Below are 23,517 nucleotides of genomic sequence, written 5' to 3'. Positions count from 1 at the left end.
GACTAAAGAAGCTGATTTGTGGCTGTTTGTGAGTTTTTGTGGCTCAGAAACGACGTTTTTCTGATGACGTGTCGATAAACGTTGATGAATAAATCCGATTATTGGCTTGGAAACATGTAAAGGTCGCTGGTAGCTCTGCAAACACAGGCTTTGAACTTGCAGGACTTTCAAGGGTTTAACTATTATTTAACTTTCTGAACCAGTTTTTGGCTCATTTTCACTGAAAAACATCTAAAAATATCCATAATGTGTTGATATTTTCAAGAAAAACCTCCAGACGCTGCTTTGAATCGTTTTAATAAACTCATATTTATGTTATTTTAGCAACTAATCTTCTGAGCTGCTGTCCTGTTTTTCCTGTTTTTCCTGTTTGACTATTTTATTCTGGTTTATTGATTGGTTTCTCTGGTTTTATGCTGTTTGGAGGTTTTAGACGTGATTTTGTTGCTGCCTGTCCGAAAACACTTTGGTTCAACTCAGGTTGCTTTAAAAAGAAATTTGATTTGATTTGATGTAAAGTCCTGTTTCTTTATGGAAACAGAACGTCCACGGTTACAAGTACAAGCTTTTATTTCTTTACTTACTCTACAAAAAGTAAGAAAAATAAAAAAAATTAACATGAACAACATAAGTGTCTACAGGTGTTATCAAGATTAAAAACAAAGAAAAAACAAATCTGCATGGTATAGATATTTTTCTATTTACAGTTTAAATTGTTGTTTAATATATTCATATGCTCCCATTAAAGAAGGAAAAAAACAGCTTTGCTCATCAGCAACGTGCTCTAATTTATCTGGGACAGTTTATTCATTTTATATTTTTTAAATTATTCTTTTCAACCACAATTCAAAACCAATGTCTTATTTCACTAAATTATCATTTTGCAAATTTTTATTTATTATTACTTTTTCCAGTTTCTAGTTATTTGAGTGACTATTGTGAATTTAGCCTTTTCTTTAATGGAAGAGGCGAATATTCAGATACCAGCACAGTGACTGAATATTCAGCCGAAAGCTCCTTGAATTTTTATCATGCGACCGTCAATCGCAGCCGAGTCACTCGTAGCTTCACGGTTTTCCTGATGAGTGCAGAATTTTTTTGTTTTCACAGAAACTTTTTAGAGCAAATTATTTATTTTTGGCGATTTAAAATTTTTTTTTTTGGTGATTTTGATGACCTATCACCACGTCCAGCTCAGACTTGGTGAAGTTTCCAGATGGAGCGCTACGTAACAGACGAGTTTCTGCTCAAAGGGATAAAAAAACATCAACAGTTCCTCTCGTCTTTACAGTTTCTGATGAACGGCGCCGTTCCTGTGATTCTGTAATAACAGTTCGTCTCTCAAACCCGCCGGCGGTTCAGAAGGTTAACGTCTTTTTTTCTTTTTCTAATTTCACGCGGATCAACATAAACACTTCAGACCACAAACATGCTGATATGAACGCCTCTCTCCGGGATATCTCACATCGACGTCTCACAACGGTTCTGCCGGTTCAAGGACGCCAGGACCTCATCGGCGGCAGATAAAACGGAGCACATCTCTCCACAGATCCATTAAATATATATTTTTAACAACACCCGAGCCAATCTTTTGGAAGGGGAAAAAAAGCAGACATTAAATCAGATGGAGCGGTGCGTTACCTTGGCATGTGGCTGTTGAAAGGTGACTCTGGAGCTGTTGATGAGCGATGAGTATCTGAATAAGTGGGTGGGGGAGGCGGGGAATCTGGGAGAGCTGCTGGGCTGGTTGTGCAGGACAGCTGAGAAGCAGATGTGAACCGTGTCCTTCAGCGCCTTCAGCTGAGACTCCTGTCGCCAAACGAGATTAAACACACACAAGATGATTTCTGAAGCATCCGTCCGTCCGTCCACACGAGGAATTTACTTTAAAGTCGTGTGGAGGTCTGGGGGCGTTAAAGTAGCTCCAACATGCAAGAACTCATCTACTTCTAATCAATAGTAACACAATGATCAGTTTTGACAACTCTATCACCTGTTTTGTTCGACTCAGCCCTTCATGCAGTTGTAACCCGGCTAGCTTAGCCTCGGTAGCAGCGCGTCAATAAGCGCATGTATAATTAAGGCTTATGAACTAAAGCTGCTGCGAGTGTCCGACTCCAACCTCCAAACCCGAACACATTACTTATTCATTGGCTAATTTAGCTTCCTCATTCGCGGGTTTGGATGAGAGGTGCAGACACAGCGATGCTATCAAAATTTTATAATTACAATGAAGTTCTGGTTCACCTTGTCCAGCGCCGTCTTCTCCAGCTCCTCCTTGGCGATGGTCAGCTTGTGCTCCAGGTCCATGAGCTGCTGGCCCTGCAGAGACACGACGGTTTGTTCAGCGCAAATCATTTCTCCTGATAATAAAACTTTCATTCTAACACCTGGTGCACGTAGCTTTAGCGCCACATCGCATGCAGACTCCATATTTTTAGCTCGTTAAGGAGATTCAGCTCCACCAGCACTTTCCTACTTCAGCACTAAAGTCTTTGGTGAAGCACATTTTCAAATCCATATTGAATCACATCTGCCCTTTGCGCACGAGAAGAAAAGTTTAATCTTGACAGTTACGAGCGCGGACCCCCTTGAAAGTGTCAGCGGCCTTAATGAGGCTCGGTTTAATCCCCCGGACCGACCGGCACGCACAGAGGGGGCTATTTTCGGTAATTGAGCCAATATAAGTCCATACGTGGATCAACAGACCTTCCTCCGAGGAGTCTTTTATTATTGATAAACTCATCAAGAGCGAGAAGAAAAAAGAAAGCGGGCCGGATCATTTGCATGCAGCCGGAGCGAGGCCGGCCTCGGCGGTCGGACTTTCAGCCGTGAACTTTTATTGGGCGTCTTTTTACTGGCCTCTAAAAGTGATAAACTGCTCAGACTCTGGATTCTGAGACACCCAAGGTCAGGTAAGCCAACAAACAGCAAGCAAAAGAAAAAAAAAGAGAGAAATTTTGAGAGAGTGGTGATGAAGCTGATTGATGGTTCTCGGCGGGTTTTATCGACTCGCGCGGTGCCTCGGTGGGTTTTGCGGCGGGTCGGGGGGACGTTGGCGTGTTTGGACGATTTCATCTCATTTTCGTCTCGATTTCTGCCAGAAAAAAAAAAAAAAAGGAGGCGATTTTAATGATGAACATGTCTGTCACTTCCAGCACTGGCTAAGCTAAAAACGGTGGTTAAGTTTTCCTCCCTGACAGATGAGTCACGCAGCGACACTCAAGGACGGAGCTGCTCTCACCGCGATGGGCTTTTTTTCAAAGAATCAGATCTTTTCTCTCAGAAGGTTTTTTTATTTTTTAGATAGAGTGAGTTTAGGACAATTGCACAAAGTCATCTGTTGGGGCTGCACTCGAGAGAGAATCAGGAGGTAATAAAGTTTGTGGAAGAGTTCTTTAATCAAGGACACAAAGGCTCAACTGATCTCTGGAAGGATTCACCGACACGCATTCGAATTATTCTCAATAAAAAGGGAAACTGAAGGTTACTGGAAACTTGAAACGATTTCTGGAAAGTTGTCGGACGTTTGCGACTGAAGCACCGGCAGCGGATGCCGTAATGATGATGTTAACAACTGTGAACACCGGAGTAAAGCGCTCAGCCATTCTAGGTGTTATTAGCCCATTAAATGTCCATTATCGCTGAACATCTTCCTCACACCTATGGGCCGGTAAAGACCTTCTCCGGCTTCCCAGTGGACTCGGTCGGCCGTTAGAACTCCATTTAATAGTCGTGGAGCTGCGAGTTTGTGCTTAGAATTAGTTGGACGAGGCACAAATCAGCCGACTTGGAGGCATTCAGATGACTTATGGTGTTATTTTTTAGACTTTAACTCGCAGTTATAGGCGCCGACCAACCTTTCTGAGGAGGATTGTTAATGATTGTTGGTTAATTACTGTTAATAATTTAGGTGAAACACAATAAGACGGAAGACGAACGCCACGCATGTCAGAAAATAGATTGTAGATCAGCTGCAGTACCTGGTTGTTCCACCAGGTGGAGCTACTTCCTGTTTAGAGACCAGAGGAGGCGTTTAGGACGGTAGGTGGTTCGTGTTGGCGAGCAGAGAGCATTGTGGGAGTTTAGCTAGCGACGGGACCATGACAAAGACTTCTGTGGAGGTCAATGACATCCAGCCAAAGTTGCGTAAATTAAGCTAAAGTCTAGAAGGACGTTGTTGATTGTAGCACTAATAATATATCGATGTGTTGATGATTCATCGAGTTTTGATTGCTTGAGGCGCCGACTCTCTTGTAAGGACACTATTTAAAAGGACACTATTTAAAATTTGCCTCCTTAATCCTTATTGTGTTGTTCTTTGAGTTGAGGCTTGTTTTGACTTTCGTTACTTCCATTTTCAGTCGGTATCTGATTAAGTGTATGCAGCAAAACTACCCGGTTAGGTTTAGAAAAGGGACTTTGAGGCAGAAGATTTGAGGATGAGTCATTTTTATAGTATTATTTTTAGCTTAAGTTCTGTTTTGACTTCGATGCGCTGTTTTTAACTCGTTGTTTACTTGAGTTTTCAGTCGATATTTGGAGAAGTTGGAAGAAAAGCCTCATGGTTTGGGTTAAAATAAACTCTGCTGCATTTTCCAGGATCCAGAGCTCCACTCCAGATGTTAAAGCACTGATTTACACATCTGTAAGGGTTTGTTGTTGGGATACTTTTTGTTGATTAAAACGGATAATAACGCTTCGGCTAAGACCAGGATGTGAACGAGGCTTCTACAGGAGACTTAAGACGGATTCCAGTCTCTCTAATGAACCGTTTTTGGTGATTGGTGAAGTGTTGGCACGAAAACTATTTAGTTTGGGTCAGAAAATGATCACGTTTTGGGTTAAACTGCAGCCGTTTGCTGTGGGTTCATTCACGAGACCAAGAGCTCCTGTTTACTGTCTGTTTGATCAATAATCAGATAAAACGTCTACGGGGCCACTAAAAGGTGGAGGACGTCCCGACTGATCTGTATATATATATAAATATATATATGGAGCAATATGTGCTGGTAAAAACCACTTAATGGACCAATAATGTCTAAATCTATACCTGGAGCTGCCTTCAGACGTTTGGGGTTTATGAGCTGAGGAGATGCTGCAGAACAAGAAACCCACAGCCGAGTTCATTAAAGTGCAGAGCGGTGAATAATCACGAGTCGGAGGAAAAGCTGCATCCCGTTATTAGTTTGTCTTCTAAAGGATTGTGTGTTTGTGCGAGTACAGTAGGGAGTCATTACGTTCATTACACAGCGCCTCATCACCGGAGTCCTCGGAGGGCTGCGGGCGGATCGCCGCTGACCCAGAAACGCCGACTTTCAGGGTTAGTGCCTCCAAGTCTGCAGCGCTTCCGAGTCCATTACGGAGATGTGGGGCGGGCCGGGTCGTGAACTCGCCGCCAGACGACGCGTGCAGCTACACAAAGACGCCATCTTTGTTATGGGATTAGGAAACAGCTCCGGGGGTAGAGTTTTAAAGTTTTATTTTTTGGCCTTTGTGCCTTTTTTTTTATTGGACAGTGTTAGTGAGAGAGAGAAAGGAAAGTAGGGGAGAAGAATGGAGGGAGGACATGTGGGTCATGAGCGGGATTTGAACCCATGACCTCCACATTGGGACTGTAGCCCTGCACATGAGACGCCAGCTCAACCAGGTGAGCTGTAGCGGCGCTCCTGGGGGTAGATTTTTAAAAGTGGAAGAAGCTGGACTGGCGGGGAAACACTGGGAAGGCACCGCTGGATGCTTTTCTGATGCTCCGGCTGAGCAGGTGAAGAAAAACCTGCCTGTCTGTAGAGTTCAGGACCTGATTCAGATTCTTGTTTTTTAAGCGGTCGTCCCTCAAATCAGAGAAAAAAATTATCATGTTTATGTTACTTTAGCAGAAAAAACCTCAAGACGTGCTTTTGGCTTCTTCTAATGGCCTCAATAAACTCATATCATGTTATTTTAGTAAATTATCCCACTAGTTGGCATCCTGTTTTACCTGTTTTACCTGTTTTGCTATTATATTGTATTTTACTAGCTGCCGTCCTGCTCTATAATTTACTGTGTTCTATGTTTTTTTTTTTACGATTGACTCCACTAGCTTCATCCTGTGGTTTATCCTGATGTTTTGCACATGATTTTGTTGCTTCCTGTCTGAGCAGCACTTTGGTCGACGCACACTATTTTTGCTTTATGCATAAATTTCAATTTGATATAAAGTCCTGGAAACAGCCCGACGACGGCTGGACGCAGAGAAAACATGAAAAACGTCTTCTTTAGCAAAGTTAGAAGGTGTTTGGTGAAGTTTAGGAACCAAAACTGCTCGATTAGGTTCAGAAAATGGTCAAAATATATCTTTTTTGTGATACTTTTACATGTCAGAAAGCTCCATTTTGCACGTTTACAAGGTAAAAACTTCTTTTTAATGTGTTTATTGCCACGACCACAAGGGAAACCTGCCTCTTTGTAGAGTTTACAGTTTGGCACTGGGGCTAATTTAGCTTATTAGGCTTAATTTTGCCTTCAAATCTGAGGGCTGGTGATGAAAAATTATCATATTGTTATTTTTAGCAAAAGATCCTGCACAAGAAGAACCTCTAGACATGCTCTTTTGGCTTCATCTAATGGCCTCAATAACTCACATTTATGTTATTTCAGTAAATTATCCCACAAGTTGGTATCACGTTTGACTATTTTATTCTGGTTTACTTGATTTATTTCAGTAGTTTCATCTTGTTTTAAAGTTTGCACATTTGCACGTGCAGCACTTTGGTCAACAAGAGTTATTTTAAACGTGCTTTATAGAGAAATTAGATATGATCTGACATAAATAACTGTGGCTGGAAGTACAAAAAAACATCAAAAACGTCTCCTACAGTAAAGTTAGACGGCGTTTGGTGAAGTTTATGCCCCAAAACTGCTCGTTTAGGTTTAAAAAATGGTCAGAATACATCTGATTTTACTACTTTTACATGTCATAAAGCTCCTTTTTGTACGTTTACAGGGTAGAAATGTGCTTTTTGACATGACCACGAGGGAAACCTGCCAGAGTTTGGCACAGGAGGGGGATTTAGATTCAGGTCGCTTATTTTTATTTATTTTATTTTTTTGGCGGTTGTCCTTCAAATCCGAGAAATGAAAGCTTATCCGCCAAAGAAAGCTGATAATACCGACTTGTTCCCTGCTCCTCTCGCTGTGGTTTGTCCTCAATTTGTACATCTGCAATTTGTCACAAAAAAAAAAGAAGAAGCACCTTCTTCTTCTTCTTCTTCTTCTTCTTTATTCTCCGGCGGCTCACACCTGGCAATTCCAAAAAGCAAACGGCCTCTGAGACAATCTTGATTTCTGCTTTCGGCGCTGAGGTTTTTTTTTATTTTTTTGTGCACCGTGACATTGTGTTTGCAAAATGCACTTTGATTTGGTACAACAGCTGTCATAACCAATCGGGCGGCCTCATGGTGGAGGTGCCTTGACTGACGTCCCCCCCTGTGAGGCTGATGACATTTCGGCGATCTGGAGTGGCTCTTCTTCTACTTCCTGCTCCTCCGTCCCCTGCTGGGCTTTTGATCACAGCACGGGGAATACAGATGAGTTTTCAGGAGCAGCGGCGAGGACGGCGGGGGGGTCAGAGGGACACGATGCATTCTCCTCTGACCTTTTCCATCAGAATAAAAAAAAAAAAACCCACCAGCGCCCGTCAGCCGGACTTTTACAAGACAAAGAAAACGATCAAATTAGCCTCATCGTTATTCCGCGGCCGCAAATAACGTTTTAAAGGTTGGCGCGATTCGCCGGGTGACATTGAGCAACAACGTTGTTTTGCGCGAGTGACTGATGCAATTTGGAGACAGCGATTTACGAGCGGTGACACCGAGCAAACAAGTCAATGCATCCATCATTCACGGGGCTGGAAATAGAACAAGGGAGGGACAGGACATCCAGGGACAATATATTCAGGCGTTAGACGGCATCAAATTCTGTCCGCGAGGAGTCTTCAGGAATGATGGCACTGAAACGTACATTTAAAAAAAAAAAAAAAAGAACGTGGCAGAAACGTCGACTGGCATTTTAACGCCGCAAACAAGGCCTGAAAGGTCAGCGCATGTAGCCGTAAATGCCAATAAATATTACGTGAGCGCTCAGATGTGGGAACATTTAGTCCGAGAGCATGTACGGGCGGCAACAATACACAACACTTTCTGGTTTGTTTATTTTGTGCTCGCAGGAGGAAGTATGTGAGCAGGATGCCAAAAAAAAGCAGAAGAAGCTGAGCACGCCTCTGAACTGCAGCAGTACATGCTGTCATTTGCAATTTGCATCCTCACGATTCCCTTATATGATCTAATGCATAATTCTGTATCAAGTTCGCTCGCTGCTGTCCACATCATTTATCCGCATCCCGCCCGTGATTGAGGAGGATGGGGTGGATCTTGCAGAGGACAAGACGCAGCGTTGGTCGGTTGACTTTGCGGGACGCCGCCTGGCTGGAAGGAACTCGGTAATTTGTGGGGGGGCCGAATTAACCGCAGCGCCTCCTTCGATGGGGATCGTCCTTTCAAGGTGGTCCGCGGCACCTGTTTACCCCCCGGTTCTGGAGCCGCCGTACGGCCGCCCACCTTCAGTTTTTTGAGCTTACCTTAAAAATTAAATCCTTTTTCCCGTACCGCAGTTCTTTCAGTTGAGCCTGGATTTTTTTGGACTGCAAGGGGAAGATAAGGAAATAAGTGTTAGCTTATTCAAATAGCGAAATTGGTTTTAGATCACGTAGCAGGATTCTGCCAGCTGCAGCAGAAGACTCCTTTGTGAGTGTTCCCTGGGCAGAGCTGTGGCTTAAAGGAAAGGCCCCACTGAGAGGGAGAAAATATCAAATCTACCCTTCACTGAACTGTGTAGTCCACACAATGATGCAGTCATGCACTGGCTTCTCTCCCACTGTCTAAACCTGAATTCTCACTCCCACGACACACATTACCATCGCCGCCGCCGCCGCCGCCGCTTTGCACGTGCACGCTCTCTTTCTTCTTCTTTATTTCCCTCCCAGGTTGCTCGGCCGTCTTCGGTCAAGCAGCACACACAACAACAGAGCGCCTCTTAACAGCGGCGCCCCCGAGCGTGGCGGCGAGCGGCTGACATTCGCCGGGTGGCTCCACATCAGCGGCCTCATCGAGCACGGAGGCCGTCTCCCAGATCGCCTGATGCACGGCCGTCCTGAAAGCCGCTCATGATGTGAGCACGAACTGAGAGGGCTTCTCTCTCCAGAAGCTTTGGGAGGAATTTTTCACGGGTTTTTGTGCCGTGAAGCCTCGCAAGGCTGGAACTCAGCTGGCTGCTTGTTTCTGTGAGCGTCTGCCTGTGACTTCCTAAATTCCTCCCAAAAACCGACCCGCCGTCAGGCTCCACAGGCTGCATGTCTCTAAAATATTCACCAAAAACACACCAGAGGCAGAAACGGTGAAAAACAGAAAGGATATTGAACTTTCCGACTGCCCTTGAACTACTCATCCGTGACACTGTTCTGTTGGGAAACTGGACCCAATCTACGTCTAACTACCTCTGAACCCAAAACCCTCTCACAGGTTTAAAAAGGCGTGCAGTCTGTTAAATATTCACCAAAAACACACCAGAGCCAGAAACGGTACAAACAGAAAGGATTTTGCACTTTCCGACTGCCCTTGAACTACTCATCCGTGACACTGATCCGTTGGGAAACTGGACCCAATCGATGTCTGATTAAAAAAAAAAAAACAGGTTTGCTGTAACTGGATTCTGTAAAAACCTTTTATGTGACCAACCGTCATTCTGGGACTTTTAAGCCGAACTGGGATGAACTGGAACGTCAGTGGAGTTGAACTTTCTGCCCCATAAGCCTGGAACCATGTTACGCAAATAAAACTTGTGTCTGTTTGTGTCTCAACGTCTTCGTCTTTCTAAGATTCTCATAATTAAACCTCTGAACCCCAAAACCTTCTACAAGGTTTAAAAAGACATATTTTCTTTATAATAATCACCAAAAATAAACCATTTCACCGCGTCAGAAACAGTGAAAACAGAAAGAATTGTTGGATACTGAGCTTTCCGACAGCCCTTGAACTACTCATCCGTGACTCTGTTCTGTTGGGAAACTGGACCAAACCAACGTCTAACTACCGCTGAACCCAAAACCCAGCAGCAGGTTTAAAAAGACACGTTGTCTTTTAAATATTCACCAAAAATACACCATCTGTCAGAGCTAGAAACGGTAAACACAGACAGAATCATCAGATTTCAAACTTTCCGACAGTCCTTGAACTACTCATCTGTGACTGCTGGAAAATTTAACTAAATCTGAGCTTAAAATTGTGATATTTCATCAAAGTTACTTGATTCTGCATCTATGACGTCAAAAATGTACAAAAAAAACAAAACAAAGCAAAAAAAAAAAAAAGTAAATATCCAAATTCTTTTTTTGTTGAGCTTTTGTTGACTAAACTGCGACAAACAAAAACGTGTCGGATGAACTGCAGGCTGAGCAGAGACGAGCCAAATATGACAATAAACTAAACATGTAAACAGTAAAACTACTGATGGAGAAACTGGACCCAGTCCAGTCACTTTATTCTGCAATTCTGGTTTAAAACCAGGGAGAAAAACAAATAAACCTCTCATCGGATTCTGTCGAAAACAAAAAATTCCGAACTCCTGGGTTCAAACGAAAAGCCTTTACTGAGTTATTTGTGACCAACAGTCAGTGTTCAGCTGAACTGGGATGAACTGCAGGACGTGCTGGTTCCACCTGCTGGACACGTGGATTCTAGTTTGTTTAAGTTTTTGTAAAATACACATTTTGGTTTTTTTTAGGATTTCTGACATTCGAACGGTTTCGTCCTGCACAGAAGACGACTGTGAAGCCTTTTCCAGGCCTGGATCTGTCTGTGGTGTAAACAAAACTCAGCTTGAAGCCCAAAGAAGTCTTTAGACAAGAGATGGATCCATAATTACAGGCGTTTATCCAGGTCTGTGTGGATAAATATTCCAGTTAGGATTCCAGATTTCTGTCGACTCAGGCAGTTCGTGTGCTTGACGAGCCTCCGTTTGTATTTATGTTTATGTTATTTTATGATTCTTCTTCGTTATTCCTGTTTCCAGGCTGATTCCAGGTCCCGAGGCGCTCGTCTCCGTCTCGTGTTAAAAAAACCTGCATCCGGTGGTTCCTCGTAAAAACAATGCAGGTTAAATAAACTTTAAAGCGTGACTCAGCGAGCGCTCCTCGTCGGCGGCTTCAGGTCGTAAAGCGTGTTCTTCATGTGGCCCGGGTCGTAAAATAAAAACGCTAACAAATTAATTTTACCTGCATGCGTTAAGTGGAGCTTTTGAGCTCGGCGATGGAATGAATCACATTAAGAGGCGGCCGAGTCGTCGGCTGCTCCGGATTAACTTGCAAATATGTGAATATACTCTGAATTGCCGACGCATCGGCCTGTTATTTACTCAGAATGAATTATGCGCCCCTGAGAATCACCGCCGCGTCGCCTCCTCTTGTTCTGCAGCTCCAGGATGAGGCCCGAGTTTCAGAAATACAGCGAACGCGGCGACAAGCTCGACGTAATTTAACTTCTCTCCCTAAATATTTCCAGAAATGCGTCGCCGTAAGTCAGCGGCCTCGTGGGACGCTGACGTCTCTGCAGTTTATCCCAAGGACAGACCGGATAAGAGCCGCCACAACATTAAGACCAGCAGGTCCTGGAAGGCCTGGAAACTGCACGATGAAGCCTCGACACCTTGAACTGTTTGTCGAGTTGCTTAAACTGTTCCTGAACTATGTTTGTGGTGTGTGAGGCGTCAAAGTAAGACCAAGTAAAAATGCAACAGGAACAAACATAAACCCTCAGAATCAATTAAATAAGCGTTTAACGGTGAAACTGAACAGAAGGTTTTGTAGAAGCCACGGTGACATCGTGGATTTCTTCCAGGAAGCTAATCTACTGTAATATAAGACGAGGCAAAGCAGCAGAACGTCTAATCTGACCAGATGAAACCTTTAAATTTTGAGCATTTTTGCTATAAACTGAGTCCACGGGGAGTAAAAACGCAACAGGAACGAACACAAACACCCAGAATCTGCTTAGAGTTCAGAGGGTTAAATCGATTAATTGTTCGGCCTTTTAAACATCAGATAACGGTGAAAACGCCTCGAACATTTTGTAGAACCTGAGAACTTTTCCAGGTAGCTAATCTACTGTTATATAGGACGAGACAAAGCAACAAGAAGTCAAATCTGACCAAATAAAACCATCAAATTTTGAGCATTTTTTGACTAGAAAATGAGTCCACGGGGAGTAAAAACGCAACAGGAACAAACACAAAAAGAAAAGTATGTTGGATACCTGGAAGAAATCCACGATGTCACCTTCTATTCATTTTCACTGTTAAACACTTATTTAATTGATTTTGGGTGTTTTTGTGTTTGTTCCTGTTGCGTTTTTACTCCTTGTGGCCTCATTTTCTAGTCAAAAAATGCTCCAAATTTGATGGTTTCGTCGTATCAGATGAGCAGCTTTTCTTTCTTTTATATTATAGCATGTTGGCTACCTGGAAAAATTCTCAGGTTCTACAAAATTTTTGAGAGGCGTTTTCACCGTTACTTGATGTTTTACAGGCCCAACAATTCATCGATTTAACCCTCTGAACTTCCTGTTGCATTTTTACTCCCTGTGGGCTCATTTTCAAGCCACAAAATGCTCAGTTTGATGGTTTCATCTGGTCAGATTAGAAGTTTTGCTGCTTTGCCTCGTCTTATAGTAAATAAATCAACAAAAACGAGCAGAACGTTTTGTAGAAGCCAAGGTGACATTGTGGATTTCTTCAAATTTTGAGCATTTTGGCTTCAAAATGAGCCCACGGGGAGTAAAAACGTGGAACCTCTTGGAGTTCAGAGGGTTGAAGCTGCAGAACGACGGCCGTTTGTTGCTGCTATCGACCAAACTTTTGTCACAGGATGGATCTGCTCGGCGCCATGAGTCCTCCTGGTGAGGAAACACCACCAAAGCTCCACGTTACATCACGGCGGTGTGAAGGTGACTCCGGTGGGCGTCGGCCGGCGTGCAGAAGCCTCCTCGGCACACGTCGGAACAGCAACACGGCGGCGGCGGCGTCACAAAGCGGTTAAACAGATTGGCCTATTTGTGGAGCGTGTCTGATTGGCTGCAGCCTGCTGACTGGCTGACGGCCAGAACTTCAAGTATATATTTCATATCAATAATTCCAGTCGGGGAATGTGATTTATTCAGCAGCGAATGAAGCAGAACAGCGCCGTGGTACGTTTGTTTTATTTAAAGATCCTTTGCTCCTGTATTCTCCCCGTGCACGAATCAATCGTATCGTCGGATGTGCGACCGAAGCCGAACAACATCCCCCAAAACAGCTCGCTGTCAGAGCGGCCGGATATCAAACATTCATACGAGCAGGAGCCGCTTTGATTTCTGATTCCTGGACGAGGCCCAGAAGCATCAATATTATATCCGTTTAAATGCATATATCATCTGTGCTGCTGCTTTGTGGTGAAGAACAATCATAATAATAGAAACCTGGAGATGCAGCGACCAACGATGAAGGTCACGGCTCTAAAACATCATGTTTGGACTCAATGAAACTAAAAAAACCAAACATTTACGTCAATGTTTTTGAGTTTAGACGAATTCTAGTGACATTATGTTCAACCAACAAACCACAGGAATTAGATTTTCCTCCACAAGCAAAGGTTTTTTTAATTAAACACGTTTTTAATTGATTATTCATGAAATTGAAGTTGTTGTTTTCTGGGTTAAGTTAGTCGAGGAGGGAATCCTGAGCTCAAGGTGAAAAGTTATCAAGCTAATTTCATTAAGTTACTGCAACTTAAATTTACTTCCCAGTGAGCTAAAGCAGAAATGTGAGTTTAAACTACTTAATATGTAATAATATAATAACAATATGAAGTTAATTCAACATTATTACGTCAAGACACAAACTTTTGATTCATGTTTGTGACTAAAAAGCTGCTGTTTGTACCATGATTTATTTCTACCTGTTCATGCATTTTGTCCGTCTGGTATCACATCTGCAGATATATTTGTATACTCAGTGTATTTATACCACTTTATTTACTGTTTAACCTATGTAATACTGCACATGAACCACTTTTGGACGTCTGCTCAGACGCTAAACTGCATTCTTCAGGTTTTACTGCTTGTACTTGAAGCTGTGACGATAAAGTTGCATCTAAAGTAAACTAAGCTGGAATTTTCCTCGTGCAGTTCTTTGAATTACCTTTAATAATGTATAATATCAATATTCTAACACATGTCGTAAACACAACTCGCACTTCTGCTGATACTAGCAGGACAACTAAACTCGTCCTGGCATGTTGAAATTGAAGAAGTACACTCGAAATCCTGAAGAAACTTTTAGTTATCAAGCAAATTTGATGAAGTTACCTCAACTTAAATCAGGTTTTCAATCAACTAACGCAGACATTTTGGTTTAAATTACACTGAATGTTAATTTGATGCAACTTTATTATGTCAACCTGCAAACTTGCAGCTTAGAAGGTTGATCAAAATAAATTAATTTTTATTTTAATCTGACAGAAGGAGGTTTTAGAGTGCATGACAGCAGCAGCTACACATCTTCCCTGGTTTTTATATCAACACGCTTCATTGTTGATATCAGCAGATTATTTTCTTAATTAACTCTTTAATAAAGATAAATCCTCATTACAGACTCTAAAAAATACACAAAAACTAACAAAACACACAATAACGGTTCAGTTTGCATCCAGTTTTTTAAATAATTTTTTTCTTATGCGATTATGTTGAACCAACAAACTGCATTGAGTTAAAGGAATTAGCTTTTCCTCCACGATCAAACAAATCTTTAATTATTCATCTAAACTCGTCCTGGCATGTTGAGATCGAGGAAACTGAAAATCCTGAACTAAATGTGAAAAATTTTTTAGTTTTCTAGCCAATTTGATGAAGTCACCTCAACTTAAATTAGATTTTCAATCAACTAAATAGAAATTTGAGTTTAAATTACACAGAATATTAAGTTGATGCAACTTTATTATGTCAACCTGTAAATTTGGTACTTAGAAGGTTAAATAAAATAAATAAAATCAGTAAATTTACATTTTTATTTTTATTTTTCAATCAGAATCGGATTAACTTTTATTGCAAAGTTCGCTTTCGAATACGAGGAATTTAGATTTTATGTTGGAACATTTTCTAGAAAGATAAAAGTCACACAGCGAGTGGAGCGAATCCGAGGTATTAAAGAATTAATAAAAGTAAAACTAACATGACATGAATACGTACAAACTTCTCCTTCATCGACTTCACACCAGCAGATCATCCTCTCCGACCCTCTGATAATAATAAACGGAGGCGACGGACGTTTATTAAAACAAACGGCGCTTCGTTAGACGTCTGTGACTCGTTAATCGCCCCCCATCCTCCAAAAACACACAAAGCCATAACGGCTCGCGTTCAGAATTAATTACACGAGACCGTCCACCTTGAAATCCATCATCACAGGAAATCCTCCCAAATCCGCCGCCTCCTGTTTTATCTGTGGAGGGTCGCCGCTTCCTGGATGCTTCCATTAAAACCCAGAAGGAACCGTAGTAATCCCCCCGCCCGCCCGATAGCCCCACCAACGATAAATTTAGGAGGTAAATTTATGCTCTTGAGGAAAAAAAGACGTGCGACAGATTAAAACGGCGTCTCTGCTTCGCCCGACCGCCGTGACCTTGACACTGGCGATCAGATGTTCGGCCCCCGGAGGACGTCGCCGTCTGCTTCTGGAAGGTTACGTCTCACCAAAAGAGCAAAAATATAGAAAGAACCCGGGCAGTAGTGGCTTCACCTGCATCGTCGGGGTTTTTCTTCCCGTTTGAAAGGAGCCGTGAAGTGTTTCGGGAACTCGGCTGATTCAGGTCGCTGGCTGCCTGCCAGACAACTAAACGCTGTAATACATGTTTTCTGAGCGGCCTGCACTCGGTCATGGGTTTTTTTTGTTGCTGTTGTGTTGGCATGAAAAAGTGCACGTGTGGACGTGCACCTCGGCTGCTCCGAACCGCGTGAAACTCCTGCAAACATCCGACACGCCATCGAGCTGTTTTCACCGAGAAGCAGGAAAACACAGCAGCCTCGTTAGCCTCGTTAGCCTCATTAACCCTCACAGCGTCTGACGGAGGCCGAGCTGCTCCTCACACCCAAATGGATGGAAGCAGTTTGAACCAACTTGGCAGCACTTTCTAGTTATAAGAAGAAAAAACAAAAAGCAGTATTTAAAATGATGCATCTCGTTATTTAATCCAAATGCTACCCAAAAAAATCACCAAAATTACACCATTTATCAAAATAATCTGTAAAAACAGGAAGAATCAGAGGATTTTTAACTTTCCAACGGTCCTCAAAGTGCTCGTCTGTGACGTGTTGTTTCATTTAACTAACATAACATTAAAATCATTACATTTTAGCAAAATTACTGAAAAAATTGCCAAGCTACTCTGTACGGCATGAATCTAATAAACTTTGGGCACGACATGAAGTTTGCTGTGTGCAGAATAGAAGCTGAACCGCAGCCTACAACGTACATGTAATATGAATAAAACATCATAAGCAACGTCCATCCAGCGTGGATCGCAACTAGCGAAGCGTGAACGGAGCCTTCGTGACATTTATGTGTTTGCAGAGATGGATGAGGCCAACTTGGGATGCCAGTTTTGCAACGGGAGCTAGTGTGGAGGTGCAGTGGTCAGCACTGTTGCCTCACAGCTAGAAGGTCGCAGGTTGGCATCCCGGTGAGGACACCCGGGATCTTTCTGCGTGGAGTCTCCATGTTCTTTATGGCAGGTTTTCTTTGGTCACAAGACAACGGCCGTCCTTGAAGCTGTCTCACAGCATGACGTAGAGCCAAGACCAAAGACATCACCACGATTCTCTCACGATTGTTAGTCTTTCGTCTGGGTCGTCTAACGGTGTGGAGCAGGCTGAACAGTCAAATCACTACAATTCAGAGATTTGTCAGCTGAACTGCAGGCAGTGTTTACACCCCGCAGAGAGGAGACAGTGTGGGAGTTAATTTAATGTGTAAGCAGTAAAATATCTGTAGTAGTATCTATTGACCTGTGGTGACCTGTTAGCCACGGGCACCATGACAAAGACCTCTGTGACGATTAACCCGTAGAGGTCTGCTGTCACGTGGGCGTGATATAATCATGTGACACTTTAAGACGTCACAGAAGAAAAACTCGCCGTCACTTGAAAGTCCAGACGTTAAACTCTCCCCCAGCTTTTGTTTCACGTCGATCAACCACGAAAAACTGGAGATACAATGTTATGAACGTACGCTTGCAAAAAAAATGTACGTAAAATGTAAGAAACGCACCGCAGACATCATCACCACAAGTTCTCCTCTTAAGACGAACCGTCTTCTGGATATTAAATGTAATTGAATCGGGGTTGTTTTCTCTAAACAACAGCCGGTTTGTTCAGGACTTAGCAAGTTGTCCGTTTTACTGTAAGATCAGTTCATGCATATTACTGCAANCATGTTTTCTGAGCGGCCTGCACTCAGTCATGTGTTTTTTTTTGTGTTGCTGTTGTGTTGGCATGAAAAAGTGCACGTGTGGACGTGCACCTCGGCTGCTCTGAACCGCGTGAAACTCCTGCAAACATCCGACACGCCATCGAGCTGTTTTCACCGAGAAGCAGGAAAACACAGCAGCCTCGTTAGCCTCATTAACCCTCACAGCGTCTGACGGAGGCCGAGCTGCTCCTCACACCCAAATGGATGGAAGCAGTTTGAACCAACTTGGCAGCACTTTCTAGTTATAAGAAGAAAAAACAAAAAGCAGTATTTAAAATGATGCATCTCGTTATTTAATCCAAATGCTACCCAAAAAAATCACCAAAATTACACCATTTATCAAAATAATCTGTAAAAACAGGAAGAATCAGAGGATTTTTAACTTTCCAACGGTCCTCAAAGTGCTCGTCTGTGACGTGTTGTTTCATTTAACTAACATAACATTAAAATCATTACATTTTAGCAAAATTACTGAAAAAATTGCCAAGCTACTCTGTACGGCATGAATCTAATAAACTTTGGGCACGACATGAAGTTTGCTGTGTGCAGAATAGAAGCTGAACCGCAGCCTACAACGTACATGTAATATGAATAAAACATCATAAGCAACGTCCATCCAGCGTGGATCGCAACTAGCGAAGCGTGAACGGAGCCTTCGTGACATTTATGTGTTTGCAGAGATGGATGAGGCCAACTTGGGATGCCAGTTTTGCAACGGGAGCTAGTGTGGAGGTGCAGTGGTCAGCACTGTTGCCTCACAGCTAGAAGGTCGCAGGTTGGCATCCCGGTGAGGACACCCGGGATCTTTCTGCGTGGAGTCTCCATGTTCTTTATGGCAGGTTTTCTTTGGTCACAAGACAACGGCCGTCCTTGAAGCTGTCTCACAGCATGACGTAGAGCCAAGACCAAAGACATCACCACGATTCTCTCACGATTGTTAGTCTTTCGTCTGGGTCGTCTAACGGTGTGGAGCAGGCTGAACAGTCAAATCACTACAATTCAGAGATTTGTCAGCTGAACTGCAGGCAGTGTTTACACCCCGCAGAGAGGAGACAGTGTGGGAGTTAATTTAATGTGTAAGCAGTAAAATATCTGTAGTAGTATCTATTGACCTGTGGTGACCTGTTAGCCACGGGCACCATGACAAAGACCTCTGTGACGATTAACCCGTAGAGGTCTGCTGTCACGTGGGCGTGATATAATCATGTGACACTTTAAGACGTCACAGAAGAAAAACTCGCCGTCACTTGAAAGTCCAGACTTTAAACTCTCTCCCAGCTTTTGTTTCACGTCGATCAACCACGAAAAACTGGAGATACAATGTTATGAACGTACGCTTGCAAAAAAAATGTACGTAAAATGTAAGAAACGCACCGCAGACATCATCACCACAAGTTCTCCTCTTAAGACGAACCGTCTTCTGGATATTAAATGTAATTGAATCGGGGTTGTTTTCTCTAAACAACAGCCGGTTTGTTCAGGACTTAGCAAGTTGTCCGTTTTACTGTAAGATCAGTTCATGCATATTACTGCAAGAGTAAACCTACAGCCTTTACAGTTTGTTAACGAGGAACTTCAAGCCTTTTAAGCCTTTTATTAAAAGCCCAAAGCTTCATCCTTCACCTCACATAGCGAGCAGAAGCTAAGCTAAATCTGCTTACCACACCGAGAGAAATCGACTCCGACGTACAATACAGGAACCCCCAAATCCTTTTTTTACAAGCTGCTGTTTACTCGTACGAGATCTACGACAAAAGGGCCTCGGTGCTTCGAAAGTTCATCTGAGGCCCGCCAAAAAAAAACGATGGGGCCTAATCTGCCTCCTCGGACGTGGTTTTCAAAGAGCTGATTTAAGAATCAAGAGATTTCTATCAGTTGGCTTTTTATTTAAACGCCGATTCGCTCGACGCTTTGAGGAAGTCGGAGCCCAACAGAACTCTGAAGACGTGATTTGTAGACGGCAATTAGGCGGAAGTTCAAAAGGTGAACGTTCTGAAGGGTTAATTTAGCGTCTGATGTTTTCCCACTTTCATTTTAAAATACAGTAGAAAGAGGCAATAATCAGCACAAAGAGACACTAAACCAGGCGCTCTCACATCACGGCTGGAGCGTACATCAGAACGTAGATCCATAAACGGATATTAACGTCGGAGCGAGCGCCTCCTCGGCAATGAAACAATGCTGTTTGCAATTACCTGTTTCAATCGGTCCGGCGCTGCAGAGCCCATCTCTTTCTGTCACTCGGCGGTAATTACAGTGTGATTACGGCTTCAGTCGGTAACCTTTCCCCTTTAAACATAAATAACTTTCTGGGACGGAGAGCGGGGGCATGAAACAATGTTCTCGTGGCTGATTTACTTCAACGTTTAAAGCCTCCCGACGGAATTGAAGACGGTGACCTCCATCTCGTTGTGTTCGAGGAAAGTCCGGCAGCTATTTGCTCCCTGAAGATCTCCGAGTCGGCTCGCCTCGATAACAGTTTTCCAGGAGCAACCAGACGGCGAACACGGCTCAGCATTAAGGAGAGTGAAATATCACGGTGTAATAACTGCAAGAACAACGTCGAGCAAACACATTTTGTCACCGCTTGGATTTTTTTTCTTCCTTTGCTGTCGCGAGGAAAGTTCAGCAGAAAGTGACCCGCGGCTTCAATCACAGCCTCTTTGCTGCCTTTGTACTCTCTCCAGCTCGTTTCTGAAGTGTTATAATCAGACGGGCTGCACAGGCACACGCGCCCATCACCATCATCTCCGGGTTTGAATACGCCATGATGGCTCGGATAAGCTCCAGCCGCTGAGACGTCAGCCATGTTCGGCTGGAGGATTTGTGGAAACTGAAAGAGGCCTGTAATTTCCAAAACCAATTTCCTGTGTCTCAGTAGGAACCCCAGAATAATCCTCGGCGTTGGAGCAGACTTCAGCTCCGATGAAAAGCTCTTCAACCTCGAGAGCTTCCCAACTCTGAATTCTCTTTGTGGACCTCTGAGCCGTGCAGTTCATCAGACTGGGTCGGGCCGAAGCTCCAGTCGGCTGAAGACAAAAGTGATTGTAGTTCTGATGCATCACATAAAACTCACATTATCATATAGTTCAGCTACTGTGGAAATATCGGACTGAAAAAGATCATTTCTAATAATGTTTGAGACCCTAAAGCGCTCGATGCTCCATCGTCGTGTACCCACCGACAACCGGTGTCGTCTACTGATCGGCCAACGCCGTCGGGTGAAGAAGTGAAGAACATTGATTATCTCGTTACCTTATCTACGATACCTCATCTTATCTAAACACTGCTGCTGACCAAACTCACCGACTCACGAGGTTGAGTTACCTCCTCCAGCCAAACAGCAAAGACGAGTCAGGAACCACTTGAAGAACCCATGATCAGGATCCAAAGCTAGTTTTCTAGAGAACACATTTGACTTGGTAAAATGGATCCAACACAGTGGACGTGATTTTAATCAGCAACATGCAAGAAGACGTCCAGCGCTGCCTGGAGGTCATTAACCTCCACACAAGTCTGTGTCGTGATGCCCGTTGCTAGCTATAACTCCCACAATGCTCTCTGCTTGCACACATGGAGCCACCAGTCATCTGAGCGACGCCTCCTCTGGTCCGTATCAAACACAATCATCCAACTCGATAAACAGCAAGAAGCTCCAGTTAATGTATGTTTCATGTCCTTCATCTTCCGCCTTGTTGCTTCATGTATTATTCATCGATTAAATCATTATTATATTTGTGTAGGAAAGTACATCGAGAACACGGGTTAGTAATTCAAGGGCAGTTATCTTCTGAGGGGGCAGATGGCCAATTTAAGACGCCGACTTATTCCAGGTTCTGTACCGACGGCTCACCTGAACGTACTCAGCTGTTCCTTCACTCGACAACATTTGCAAACAAGCCTCAGCTGCCTTCCAGGAGCCCGAGGTCCTCCCAAAGAAAACCTCAGCAAGGTGACCGTCTATCAGCTATCTGCATCCCCACTCAGCTCCACAGTGGATGGAGGCAGAGCTCAGCAGCTGCATGACTGCATCACTACAAAGCCCACGATTACACGGGCCGGGCTGCACCGGCTCCAGCATGTCATTAGGACGCCTGCAGTACTCGCAGCCTTGTGGGATCCTGCGTGACTAAATTACAGCAGCGGTCAGCAGAAAGTGTCAGTTCAAAGCCCGGCTCTGGGCCTCGCTAAGGATGTGGACCGGGTGGACGCCGCTGACCGGAACAACCGGCAGCGGCGCCGAGGAGGGCGAGAAGTGACAGCAGAACTGACACCAACGAAATGCACTCGAGTTCCTCGGATCGGCCTGAACAGCAGAAAGCTCGCTGCTCCGAGGTTCACTCGACAGCCAGAGACAAGTTTTATTTCATCATTTCTCACCTTCAGCTGGTGCACAAACAGTTTCCCCAACATGGCAACAATAAATACAGTAAAATACAGTGACGACCTTCATCTAATTATGAAATACTCTGATTATTATAAATGCATCAATACTTCACTTCAGTATCTGCAGAATAATGACATTTCTGCTGATTTAAATCCAGCAAAAGAGCAAGAACAAGAGTTAACATGTCAATTAATACCTTTTTCTTCTATGATTTTACTAGTTAGTATCTGCTGTCTAACAAAACGGAAAATGCATTTAAGAAAAATGCAAAAATTACATTTTTTTTCCCTTTTTTTTCATCATTTCTAACCTTCAGCTGATGCACAAATACTTCCCCTATCATAGCAACGGTGAAACATAGTGACTACCTTCATCTAATTATGAAATATTCCTCTGATTATTATAAATGCATCAATGCTTCACTTCAGTATCTGCAGAATAATGATATTTTTGCTGATTTAAATGCAGCAAAAGAGCAAGAAGAAGAGTTAACATGTCATGATTTTACTAGTTATTATCTGTTATCTAACTAAACGGGGAAAATGCATTAAAAAAAATGCAAAAATAACCTTTTTTTTTTTTCTTAAAAGGGACCTGAAGACACACAAGCATCACATGAGACTGCAGTGAAAGACGACACAAAGGGTTTGCTGCAGAAAAGCATCCCGATGTTTCCGTCTGAGTTGATTTAAATGCATGAGTGTAAAAGCAAACCTGCCCAGATTATAAATGCATTAATGCTTCAGTTGGACATTACGTCGCATTTCTATCACATTTTCTTTTACGCCGTTTTGCACACGAGAGAGAAAAAAACACAACAAGTCGTCTGCAGCATGTTATGAATTGCACTTAATGAACAATTAAGAATGTGCAGCTGAGGATTAATCACACAGACGCTCTAATTGGAAGCTCTTACCTCCTCGGCATAGGCGTCGCACAGTTTGTTTCCCGACAGCAGCTTGTTTTTCAAACTCTTGTTCTGCAAAAGAGGAAAAAGAAAAGAGAGAATAATGGCATCGGTTTCTCTGAGTCGTCCTTCTTACGTTTCCGTCGACTCGGCGGGTCTCCGGCTGAGCGCTCGGCTGCAGCAGCTCCGGAACAAAGAGCTCGGATGCTTCTCGGTTTGAGCATCCGTCCGGAGCGTCCCGTCTGAGGACGCGAGGCTTCGTCTCTGAGGTCAGGACCGTGGCTCCGGGCCAGAACCCTCGGCTGAACTTTAAACGTGATCAGTAAAGCCTCGGGATGGTTTGACTGGCAGCGAGCGGCGGGAAGCCAGAGTCTGGGTCACCGGGTCTCCACGTCTGGTGCCGGTTCAGATCCTCGCTGCAGCTTTGTAAATAAATCCGGAGGACGTGATTTTGTTTTTGGACTCGGGAGGCGATGCAGTGAGTCGTGTTGGTTTACGGAAATGCACAGAGACGGTAAAAGACTTTAATCTGATGGAAGAATAAAGCTTATTATCTATAAGTGTCTTATTTAATAAATACTACAAAAAACAAAAGAAAAATCAGTGAAATGTTGGCAGCAAAGGAACCAGAATA

At 43.4% G+C, this 23,517-nt stretch overlaps 1 protein-coding gene across 1 annotated transcript in view; it reads right to left on the bottom strand.

Moving 5' to 3' along the window:
- Positions 1-1,641: 1,641 nt before the first annotated feature.
- luzp2 (leucine zipper protein 2) overlaps positions 1,642-23,517 on the bottom strand; it is a gene marked incomplete at its 3' end in the record, with an annotated part of 78,494 nt that continues 56,618 nt past the window's right edge. The window contains exons 6-9 of the mRNA XM_008287893.1: positions 22,893-22,955; positions 8,618-8,680; positions 2,248-2,322; positions 1,642-1,809 (exon numbers count right to left, since the gene is read on the bottom strand). Of these exons, the coding sequence (XP_008286115.1) occupies positions 1,642-1,809; positions 2,248-2,322; positions 8,618-8,680; positions 22,893-22,955 (369 nt within the window). The remainder of the gene's footprint in view (positions 1,810-2,247; positions 2,323-8,617; positions 8,681-22,892; positions 22,956-23,517) is intronic.

The sequence above is a fragment of the Stegastes partitus genome, unplaced genomic scaffold (assembly GCF_000690725.1).
Source record: "Stegastes partitus isolate 25-593 unplaced genomic scaffold, Stegastes_partitus-1.0.2 Scaffold527, whole genome shotgun sequence".
In the NCBI taxonomy this organism is placed as follows: domain Eukaryota; kingdom Metazoa; phylum Chordata; class Actinopteri; family Pomacentridae; genus Stegastes; species Stegastes partitus.
The sequence above is the reverse complement of the archived record's forward strand: the minus strand, read 5'-3'. Positions and strand labels throughout refer to the sequence as shown.